The following is an 11477-nucleotide window of genomic DNA, read 5'->3' as shown; positions in this document are numbered from 1 at the left end:
TGGTATAATTATTATGGTACATATTACGTATGAGTTTCATTAGAGAATTTTTAAAAATTTATAAAAGAATTTTGAACGATAATTCTAGACTAAAATAACAAATATATATGTTAAATTATTTCTAGACTAAAATAACAAATATATATGTTAAATTATTATTTTTATTATATTCCAATTTAGTAGTATACTGATGTTATTTTAATATAAATTTATAATATGTTATAAAAATTCATTTATATACATGTATATTCAATTTTTAATTGTTAATGAAAGAGATGATGTTCATATATTCTTTCATTCACTTACTTAGCAAAAAAAAAAAAAAGTATTTATTGTCTCAATTTAAAATGATTTTATTTTATTTATTTAAAATCTAACATACATACATTCAAAATTTTACATGGCAATACGATCCATTTATTCAAATTAAAAAAAAAAAAATCTTGATAGATTAAAAGTTCAATATTATAATAAAAATATGAAATATTAATGTTTTATATAAAATAATAAAACTAAAAATATTGATTTTGATAATTTCATTATTATATATTGTGGGAGGTAAAGCCCAGCCATACGTAGTGGGCCTAAAGTCCAAGGTGAAGATTAGTGTATGTTCAAGGAGGATAAAATTGTCGAGGTTTATTTCGCGTGAAAGAATGATACATGGGGACAAAGAAACTCCGTCTGAAAAGAGTATCATTGTTTTGAAGAGATTACTATCCTCGGATGAAAGGATTTTGGGGTCATGTAAATATCTGGGGGGTTCAAATGAGTTACTAGTGACTTCAGCAATTTGGATAAACTTTTGGACACACTTGGAGATAAGAGGAACGGAGAAATATCTAAAAGAAAAAGCTGCCACCACCGTATTAAATGCACTGCGACAACTTTTCTGGCTGCATTTATGTGGAGAAGACTTTTGAACAGTACAACTTGATCTACCGTCATTCACAAAAATTAAGGGAGATACATGACATGACATGCACTCAAGTAGGGAGCTGGATAAAGAACAAGTGGATGATGGGGATAGTAGTGGAGGAAGATATATAAAGAAGAAGGGTTCCTAATGAGGGAAGAGGTCTAACTGTAACAAAAAGAATTGTAACCTGTATCTAATCTATCATAAGTCTCTTCGGACTTGAACTTACTTGGTCTTTACTTGTACTTTTATGCTGGTTTATACTTGTATGCTGTGATCAACTGTTGTTAGCTCCATAACCTAACTCTATCATCCACGCTCTACAAATTTATTGTTTTTGGGCTTGGGCCACAAATCCTAACCCTACATATATAATAATAAACCTTAATGAAGTAAACAATTATACCATAGATAAAAGTATTGAAGTCAAGTCAAGTCAAGTTGAAGTACTATTATAAAAAACATATATTTTTCAAAATATTTTTGTTTTGTATGGTAAATGAGATTTAAAAAAAAAAAACATATATATCATATAAATTATATTAATGTTGAACCACAATTAAAATCCAAATTAGTTTATAATTAGTGTATAATTTTGTGTCAAGTGTCCAATTTAATTTTATTAATTTTAGTGTCAACTAATATTCATAATACTTAACATGAAAGTGGAGATAATCACCTCACTTACCTAGATAAGACCACATTATCATCATTACTTTCAAATGTTTCTATGACTAGTATGATGTGTGTATTTTACCAGTGCTTTGGATAAAAACCATTGGATGTTACTTAGGCTCCTTAATGATTAAACCAATTAAGGGAATGTGGAATGACATTCTTGATTCAAAGAGATGTAAGCAAGATCTCCTTCTTTCTCTCTCTAGCTTTAGCTTTTGATTTGGTACCATAAAAACAGTAGAAAGAGACCCAAAAAAGCGAAAGGAAAACGCCACAACATCGCTGCAGCTAGCTATGATAATAATAATAAATATGTCAGCCGAAACATCAGATTTAAATTCCAAACAGATCACTCTTTTGCCTTTTCCCTCTTCATAAACTTTTGTACTCTTTTTGTGGTTTTTGCACCTTCTCTTGCTTGCAGTTTCCTACAACCCAATGCCTCCTTTCTCAAGTTTCTAATATTCTTTCTTCTCTCTTTTAGTCTCTCTACAATTCAAGAAATCTATGATTCTTCTAGTTTTATATATATATAATTAAATACTGTAAAAAAAGATGAACTCTTCTTCGGAATAAAACCATTGGTGTTTCCTCTTGTTTTAAAATATCATAGCTTCTCTATCATTATTCCAAGCCAGTAAGAATACCCAATACCAAGTTAATAGCATTTTGGAGGGATGGGTGCTTGCATTCTTTGGTGTTTCGCTTTCTTTTCCTTCTGTCTTTTCCTCAGTTCAGGTGATTTGCATTGTCCTCAATATTTAGTTTTCTTAATTAGTCTTTCTAATTGTATTTTGAAATAAAAATTCTACCGCTAAATGTTATTTGGATTACCCATTTTCCATATGAATATTTGCCTTTCTCCCTTGGCTTCTGTTTTTTGCATAAGAAAATAAAAATGGAAATTTGTTTGCTCTATGTGCATGGAAAAATGCAACAAGGTTGGTTAACGCATCTCTTTTCCCATGCATGGATGTTGAAAAAAAAATTGAACTGCTAAGAGGAAGTTTTTGTAAAATAGTGTGTATTCTGTGGGAAAGAAAAAAAAAATGATCATGGTGAAGCTATTGTGTAATTGCAAGCTAAGTCTTGAATCTAAATTTTCAGTGGATAAATGATTTTCACGGCTCGTAGGGCTTCATTTCTGATTGTAGCAGTTCCTGTTGGATTCATATGTTATTTGTGCAGCTCATTTTGTATTTATGTTCATCAAATTTTCACTTGCTTTGAACTTTTCATATTTTCAAGTTCATCTTTTAGATATCTTTCAACCTGCAATTGTTTCTAAGATAAGGTTCCGATGCTTTTCAGACCTAATTAATGTAGTAGATGAGATGTCAGCTTTAGAAAGTTATTATCTCATTGTTTGTTTAATTAAAGTTATGTTCTAGTTCTTGATGATTTGAAATTTAACCAAAGACCTCACATCAATTTAAATCTTTAATTGCTAATGAAAATCATATTTTTGTTCATCCAAACAAAGAATTTACATCTTCAGTTCTTGTTAAAGAAAAATCTATGCTTATCCAAAAAAAGAAAAAGAAAAAGAAAAATCTGTGTTCATCCCAATAAAGAGGGGAGAGAGAGAGAGATTCATGTTTGTTTTTGCAAATCATCTATTTGTTTGACAGAACATGGCTTAATTCTATGCTTCAGTTGCGACTCCAATGCCTCAAATAGCAATTTGCAAAGATTTCAGGGTATAGCCTCAAATAGCAGTTTGCAAAGATTTCAGGATATAGCATGATTATTTGACACAAGTAAAACTTAGATATAGTTACTTAGGTGCATAATTAGGTTTCTTCTAATTAAATTGAAACAAATGACCACGTTGAATTTAATTGTTTTTGAAAAGGATAACACTAGAACTTAACTTTCCTTTGATGCAATATATTAGAGTCGGCAGCTTCTTTTTATCATGTCACTGAAATGAAAAAGAAAAGAACTTATCTCTTTGCTTTTTATTTCGTCAGGTTCAAGTGTTGCAGAGAAACCTCCTTCAGAAGCAATCCAGCAAAACAGATTACTGCGCAATCAAGAAAATAGAATGCTTTTCTCATCTTCAGTGTCCATTACACAACTGGATACAGTTCCCATTGTTAATCCAACAACTCCAAGCACAACTCCTACTCCCATTGTAAATCCTTTTTCCCCACCAACACCATCCACGACAGAGCCAACCATGCCTCCGCCGACCCCAACCACCACAACTCCGACAGCCCCAACCACAACTACTCCCCCAACCACAACAACTCCGCCAACCCCAACCATGACGACTCCAACAACCCCAACCACAACGACTCCATCATCATCAGGTGGTTCTTGGTGTATTGCAAACCCAACTGCTTCAGAAACAGCTTTACAGGTGGCTCTTGATTATGCTTGTGGCTATGGAGGTGCAGACTGTTCTGCAATTCAACAAGGAGGAAGTTGCTACAACCCAAACACCCTGCGAGACCACGCGTCTTATGCCTTCAATAGCTACTACCAGAAAAATCCAGCACCTACTAGCTGTGTATTTGGAGGAGCAGCACAACTTTCCTCCACTGACCCAAGTAAGATGTGTTAGTGATATAGCATAATCATTATCTTGGATTTAGTCTCATTATTGAGACTATATTTCACCAAAATATCTGCTCAAAAGACAATTAGATTACCACCATTTTTTTTTTTGTGTGGAGTTATCCATAACTTGACTTCACTAGTTGAAATTATTTCAGAGTTCTCGAGTAAGTTCTAAATGGCTTCAAAGCCACCAAAAAAAAAAAGGGTTTTGAATAGCTACTTTATGCTTCCAACATGAATAATTTCCCGTATTCATTTTAATTTTCATTCTTTTAATAATTTCTTCTACTAGTTCAAGGGATACCCAGTGGTTATAGCACTTATTGTGATGCTTAAGCACTGGGGTTCAAACTTCAAACACGACCAGCCCTCCCCCATTTACCTAGCAAAAAATAAATTATCACTGCCACTTGAATTGACACAACTTGGAGATAACCTTTAGGTGTGCACTCAAATACTGTATTATGTCTAATATTAAACTTCTATTTTCCTGTTTCTGCAATTTTACAGGTTCCGGAAGCTGTCACTTTGGATCAACTGCATCAAACACAACAACACCCAGGTAATCTTTTATTACTCCAATTTCATTTTTCCTATCATAGGTTATGGTAACGGAAAATCTTACCTATTTTTGCCATCAGCAGCATAAGCTCACCGGCTATGCCATCCCCATCGACCCTAACCCCACCGGCCCCAACCACACCAACCATGGGTATACCCAGTGTACCAATGATAGATGGTTCACCAACAGGGAGCCCCAACTCAGCCAGCTCAGTCTCCTACAGTGCGATGGCACTCTTCACCACAGCTTTCTTGGGGGCACTTGCGGCAAATTATCTTTAAATGAAGGAGATCAAGTTCAGTTATTCACTCCAAAACAAGCTGGCAAATTCACTGAGTCTGCCAGAGCACTTCATGAATTCCAAGGAGGCACTTAGAATCGATGATGAGATTTTATGTTATCTCAAGGCCTTATTCTCACCATTAAATTATTTCTATAATTCACCTATGTATGCTTGATAGCGGACTAAAGAAGCACAGCAGAAAGCGCAGAAGAGCAAAAATATATTAGGTTCTTGTACTTGTAGACTCATAGTTACTTTCTCTGCAGTGTTAGTACAATAAATTATTAGACAAGTCCATCCAGCTATAGGACTACTTCCCAGTGAAGAAACCTGTACTTGAAATGAGTTAGGGCATCAATTAATTATATACCTACATGAGTAATAAGAACTCAAAGATATTTTTGGTCAGTATATTCACAATATTAGATAAAATTAGCTTATGTACTGACCTAATAAGCATCAAGGTAATTGGACAGTTAGTAAAAGGTATAGCCTGTGACGAAGATGACTAGGGCTAGATTGTATTAAAAATACAATTTTCCGCTCTGAACAAATTCACATGCCTTGTCAAGTTATTACTGAGTTCGCAAGACACGAAACTGCATAAAAAGTTGACCTTCTGGAATAATTATGAAAAATATAGCGAAAACTAAAACTACATTTGGATTGTTAAAGTTCAAACCATACAAAATTTTGCATTATAATGCCACTCAGGAAATGAACCAGCTCATCAAGTGGTACCCTCAGTGAACAGAATGCTCATAGACTTCACCATCAAGAACTCCAAATGGCATTCCATCACAGACCAAGGATAGTACGATTTTATGACCCCAAGCATATCAATAGAGCTTATGCAGTGGGCACATATCATACGCTTGATGATAATGTTGTGTCCTTCGAACAACATCCTCTACAAAGCATGGTTTTGAAACCCGGACCGGACCGTACGGTCCGACCGGAAAAACCGTGAACCTCTCAGTTTTGTGGTTTTTTTAGCTTCAAGAACCGCTCTATAGGAAAAAGGCAGGGACCCGTGCGAACCGTGGTTGGACCGTACGGTTCTGAGAACCGTGCTACAAAGATGTCAACTTGATTTCAACCTTACAACAAGAATACGTTGATTCTTCCATCAAAGGTACTATAGGCTTAATCTGAACCATTTAATGATCCTTCAGTTATAAATCTAAGGAAGTTTAAGCTTGAATGTGAAAAGCACGGCCTCTAAGCTAGAAATGTCTAACATACAATTGCCACACAAGTTATAAGGTCACAGACGAATTGCAAATAAAGCTGAGCATGCAATAGCAATACTTCTGACCCCTGAGAATGACATCTGCTTAAACAGTTGTGGGGAGTAAGACAATAACCAGCACTCAAACTATTAACCAGATAAAAAATTGTATGTTCAGGTACAAGGGGCAAATAATGTTGTAGGAATGTGCAAATTAGGGCTAAGAATTTACAATAATCTTGTCTTTCCAGAAAACAATAAATGCCCAAATCCATTAACCATGAACGTTAACAACTTGTTTATGAAATTAACATCAAGAAATCCATCCCGAAGAGAGGCTTTAAAAAATAGTAGGAAGGTTGCGTTGATTTATAGACTTCTAGCAGGTAATGAGTATGTCAGAAGACAAGCAATTTCCTTAAACCTGGAGAATATGCAAGGACTAGTGCATTCTAAACTCCACCCAAGAGAGTCAAGAATAAAATCTGCCAACTATTTTTGACAGTGGTTTTTTCTACTGTAAGAAAACCACATGTTTTTGTTATCCATCCAAGAGCAGCTATGGTGTGTGTATGTGTGTGTGTGTGTGTGTGAGAGAGAGAGAGAGAGAGAGAGAGAGAGAGAGGGCTTAGGAATTTAGTTATAGATGAAAAATGAAGCTTGAAATAGTAATGTGCAAGAAGTAACCTGAGACGGAGGAACCGGCTTAGGCCACAATAATATAATGAACAAACTCTAACTCTCAAAAAAATGTAGAGGCAAGACCACACTAGTCATAGATACTTTATTTACAAAATACAACTGCACATTCAACATTTACTGTCCTTATTAAGGATATTACACAGACAGCTAACAAGAGAAAGAAAGATCCATAAAAATTAAAAAGAAAGAAATTATTTCAATAATTAAGAGATGACTTAAAGACTGCTCTTATTTATGATTTTGGAGAAAGAAAAGCTCAGATCAGAAGTAATAATGACACAGCAGTGGTGCAAACGATGGCTAAGGTAGCTATGATTGAACCTTGCTCAATTGATTTCTGCAAGCTGCCTGCTCGTGAGAAATGCTGGAAAGCTAAATATCCCATAATCAACAAGGAAACAATAGCACCTTGCTGAGTTCCCCTGTCAATTAAATATAAATAGAAGCATAAAAATTATGAAAACACTAATAATGATTTCACTTGGTCTCAAAAAATGCTTCTACTTACTGAAGGTTCATAACTTGATAGGGAGCCACAATCACCAGTATTAATGCTAAAAAGGGCAGCTCAAGCTCACCTATAAACAAAGAAGACAGATATAAGACTGATTTGAATTTTTTCCTTTAAGTTAATAGCAGAAGGTAAAAGACGGAGCAAGACATCATGAAGCATAGACAGACCAACCCTTTCATTTCTTTTTAATCTTTAGACTTATTACTCACGGCTTGTTTGTGGTAAGTTTATTTTTCACTGTTAAAATACAGGGACCTTAGTTTTTCCCCTGCCCTGAAAGGTAAGTAAATCACAAACCTGGGCGGGATTAAACACATGACCTCACCCTCTACAGTTCCACCCCTTCTTTATTGGGAGAGGAAATACCTGTTGGTTATCGGATCATCAGCATTAAACATACAAGGACCCAAGGTTTCTCAAAAGAAATGCTGATATTTCCTAAGAATTTTACTTGCAATTTTTTTTGCTAGGTAAATAGGGGGAGGGGAGGCTGGTGGGGTTCGCACCCCAGTGCTCAGGCACCACAAGAGGTGCTGGAACCACTGGGGTATCCCTCAAACCCCAGAATTGCAATTATCTCCCTGTGTATCTAGGTCAGTCATCTTTCTTTCCTCCAGTTATCCTGTTGACAGGCATGAGAAACCTTGACTTCTAGTGGTTCTGGAATGGTCCATACCCAGGCCAGATCATAGATGAAAACTTTGTAGGAGCGAAATAGTATATAAATCCTCTCATTCATGAACCAAAGTAGGCCAATTTTAAAAGATCAGAAGCACTCAAGAAAGAAAGGTGATTTCTTCAATATTCCCAATGCTTTTGTACAAAATTAGTGCAAAAAGCTGATTTTATTACCCATAAGAAAATCATAAGCTATTGAATACCATGTCATCAAGATTTGAGAAGTAAGTCATTAAATCTTTGCCTAAGCTTAAACCAAGTAACTAAGAAGACCTACCAGGAATGAAGAGGAAGAGACGAATGAGAAGTGCCAAGAATGCAATCCACATACCATATTCACCCCTGCAAATAAATTTTATATAAGATCAACAGGGTATGTATGCATTCAAAACTTAAAAGGCTAGGTTGATCCATGAGAGATGCTTCCATAAGATAAATGCCTTTAGGTTCTATTGGAGTACACTTTGGAACCAGCAAGCATGAATACAATTAACTTTCACTAATAATATTGTTTCTATTCAATGAGAGAAAAGAAATAATCTTTTTTGGAAGGCTTACTTAATCCATGAGATGACAGTTGCTGGAGCTTGTAGAGCAAGCAAGGGAACAAGAAAGGATTTCTGAATGGCAGTTCCCTTGGCAAAAACTAACACCCTAAAAAAGAATTTGAAAATATTTATCAGAGAACACCATCCGATTGATTCTCTAAACAAAGGCAAGTGACTAAGATGCACATATTTCCATATATATGCTCAAGTGCAAAACTCTTTTAACATTTAATTTAAGAAAATAACAACATGATCATAATTTCATCACAATCTACTTTTCACAGGCAAAGAGAAGCAGCCTATAAAGAGCACGTGTTTGCCAGTTGTTTGTATAATCTTGATATCCCAGCCATACACCTTGATTCAGTGTTTAAAACAAAAGCCCACTCGAGAACCCACATTACATGGTCAACTTGCAAGGTCTCGAGTGGAGCATTGTAGTAATATATTGGCAAAAATTGTTGAAGTAAAGTGAAATAGTTAAGACATGTTCGACAATTGATGCTGTCAACACTACCTTGACAGGAGTGAAAATTAGATTGAAATCTATAGTTGGTAATTGACTACTGTTCTGACTCTCCCCATGCCAAGGAGTAGTGGACAAACCAACATCTACCACATGTCAACGATGGTTAATTCCAACATATATTCCTCATCCCTCTCAAGAATTATATATAGATCCATTGCTAAACTTAGCGCCAATCGCTAGTCTTCGCTCATTTCTTGATTTGTCTCAACATCATCAAGACAAATGATAAAATCCATTCAATATATGAAGAAGAAAACTTGCATGGCCTTATAATTTTAGCCATTGCATGGTCAAGAATACTTGAACATTATTTTATGATTGCTAGCTAGCCCAAAAATGGAAGTCACACAAGATGCAAGCTTATGAAGTGTATGTTAGCCAACATAAGGTAAATACTTCAAATAATTTGTGAATCAGAAATGTGGGGAACTAAGAAATATAGAGAGACGAATATCAACAGTTATGGATAGTCGGAACCAACTCTTTGGCAAAAATTCCAAGTACATGTGGCATTCATTGAAGTGAAAACGGCATAATTATTATTCCAAATTCAGAATTAATGGTAAACGCTATTAAGAAGTTTCGAAAAGATAAAAAATATCTCATTGTCTATACATGGAGGAGGGCTATCCATAGAGAAGGCATCATGCATCATCCATCATACTTCTAGACTTGCAAATTTTCTTTCTCTAGTAAATAGTTTCAACGTAATCTACAAGTAGTCTTAGTTACACTTTTGTAGATTAGCTCCAATTGATGATTTCAGAAGTTTCAGGCTCGAAATCACTTCTACTCACACTTTGATTTATCCTAGAAAGTTGGCTCGATTTTGTTCTAAGTTGTTCGTTTTTTTTCTGCTTATTTACAAAATTCTGCTTAATTCTGGCTTTATCTTCAAACCCTCTCAAGCACAACTACAACAACCAAAAAAAAAAAAAAAAAAAAAAACGATCTTCTAGAAAACAACTTATAATGAATGAATACACAAGGTTCTAGCTTGACATTAACTTCAGATTAAATTTTATTCACTATTTTTATAAATATATATATATATATATATATATTTAGAAATTAAGAACGAATTTACCCAAATTGGTAGCTGAAGTTAATATATATTAAGCAAGAGTCAAACTTGTATATGTGATGGTTGCAACTTAAAAAATAAAAAATTACAATAAATTTTTTTATTTTTTATTTTAAAAAAAGCCACTTCCAAACATTCTCATGTGATCGTCGTTCAGTAACAATTTTCAGAATTTACTTTCCCAAACGCTATAAATTGAATTTTTTTTTATTAACAAAAAAACAAAAAGAGTAAGGAAATTCAATTATATATATATATATATATATATAGAGAGAGAGAAATGAAATTGTGAAAGAGAATTGAGTGTAGAGGCTCACAAGGAAGAAACAGTGGAGATCCACTGCAGATTACGAGTAGTGAGAGGCGAAGCATAACAAACCGTACCAAATCCTTTCTTCTTCTGCTTCTTCTTCATCGCCATTCCCACCGAAGATAATCTTCAACAACAGTATTAGTATTATAGTAAGCACAATTATATATAATTTTCAACCAAAAAAAAAAATTAATATAAATCCAGTTTTCGCGTACCTAAGGCTGAGGGGATTGTAGAAGGCGAGTGAGGTAAAGCTTTGAGCGCCATTGACGAAGAGAAAGGCCTTGTTTTTCTTGTTCTTATTGTTGTAGTTTAGCGGGAAAGTTGTGAGCGGCGGTGAGGAGAGAGAAAGAGGCACCATTTTTTTTTTTTTGGAGAAGAGAGAGTACTGTGTAGTGTACTCGACACTCTTGTGAGAGACAAAAAATGAATCTTGAAGCTTCACTTCCTTTTTTTTTTTTTTATAGGTGAAGAGAAGAGGAAGGAAGAAGAATGTAGGATGCTTATTTCACTGCACACTTGTTGTGTGCGTGTCATCGCTCATCACATCATGACGAGGATGACCGTTTTGTGCTGATACTACACGTGGAGCTGTCGGCCGGACTAATTATTGAAAGAAGAAGCTTATCAAAAAATTATTGAAGAAGAAGAAAAAAAATAATGATGTCTCACAGATTTTTTATGTGGCAGTGCGTCGGTCTTGTAAAACAAAACGTGTGTGGCTCCCACGCATCCGTCACAACAAATTAACATTTCAGGGTGAATTTATTTAAATTCAACCGAAATAAGTGCGTATCAGTTTCGTTAAACTAAAGTTTTTAAAGAGGATGATAGTCTCATCGCTATATTAAATTTCTAATAAAGAATTGAG

General features: G+C 34.7%; 2 protein-coding genes across 4 annotated transcripts; one reads left to right on the top strand and one right to left on the bottom strand.

Annotated features, from left to right (window-relative positions):
* The first annotated feature begins 2071 nt into the window (after positions 1-2071).
* LOC112039197 (PLASMODESMATA CALLOSE-BINDING PROTEIN 3) lies at positions 2072-5418 on the top strand. Of its 2 annotated transcripts, none has more exons than XM_024072054.2 (4): positions 2072-2335; positions 3571-4152; positions 4673-4724; positions 4804-5418. In XM_024072054.2, exons 1-4 carry the CDS (start codon positions 2275-2277, stop codon positions 5003-5005), a joined length of 897 nt encoding a protein of 298 aa, XP_023927822.1. In that variant the 5' UTR covers positions 2072-2274; the 3' UTR covers positions 5006-5418. The 2 variants fall into 2 exon arrangements, with proteins under 2 accessions (XP_023927822.1, XP_023927823.1); XM_024072055.2 differs by having other exon boundaries at positions 2077-2335; positions 4807-5418.
* Positions 5419-6989: 1571 nt separating this feature from the next.
* LOC112039176 (cold-regulated 413 inner membrane protein 1, chloroplastic) lies at positions 6990-11240 on the bottom strand. Of its 2 annotated transcripts, XM_024072029.2 has the most exons (6): positions 10822-11227; positions 10611-10730; positions 8691-8786; positions 8410-8474; positions 7449-7518; positions 6990-7362 (listed from the first exon to the last, which is right to left on the bottom strand). In XM_024072029.2, exons 1-6 carry the CDS (start codon positions 10965-10967, stop codon positions 7197-7199), a joined length of 663 nt encoding a protein of 220 aa, XP_023927797.2. In that variant the 5' UTR covers positions 10968-11227; the 3' UTR covers positions 6990-7196. The 2 variants fall into 2 exon arrangements, with proteins under 2 accessions (XP_023927797.2, XP_065637405.1); XM_065781333.1 differs by lacking the exon at positions 8691-8786 and having other exon boundaries at positions 10822-11240.
* Positions 11241-11477: the final 237 nt, after the last annotated feature.

This window comes from Quercus suber, unplaced genomic scaffold (assembly GCF_002906115.3).
Source record: "Quercus suber isolate HL8 unplaced genomic scaffold, Cork oak 2.0 scaffold_264, whole genome shotgun sequence".
In the NCBI taxonomy this organism is placed as follows: Eukaryota; Viridiplantae; Streptophyta; class Magnoliopsida; order Fagales; family Fagaceae; genus Quercus; species Quercus suber.
This window is presented reverse-complemented; position numbering and strand designations above follow the sequence as displayed.

Bases quoted from the DNA above. Each gene is read 5' to 3' on its own strand.
- LOC112039197 (XM_024072054.2), top strand. From the start codon at position 2,275: ATGGGTGCTTGCATTCTTTGGTGTTTCGCTTTCTTTTCCTTCTGTCTT. The intron at 4,153-4,672 runs GTAAGATGTGTT...GCAATTTTACAG, and splicing joins ACTTTCCTCCACTGACCCAA to GTTCCGGAAGCTGTCACTTT. The intron at 4,725-4,803 runs GTAATCTTTTAT...TTTTGCCATCAG, and splicing joins TCAAACACAACAACACCCAG to CAGCATAAGCTCACCGGCTA.
- LOC112039176 (XM_024072029.2), bottom strand. From the start codon at position 10,967: ATGGTGCCTCTTTCTCTCTCCTCACCGCCGCTCACAACTTTCCCGCTA. The intron at 8,475-8,690 runs GTAAGCCTTCCA...ATTTATTTGCAG, and splicing joins ACTGTCATCTCATGGATTAA to GGGTGAATATGGTATGTGGA. The intron at 7,363-7,448 runs GTAAGTAGAAGC...TTTAATTGACAG, and splicing joins TATCAAGTTATGAACCTTCA to GGGAACTCAGCAAGGTGCTA.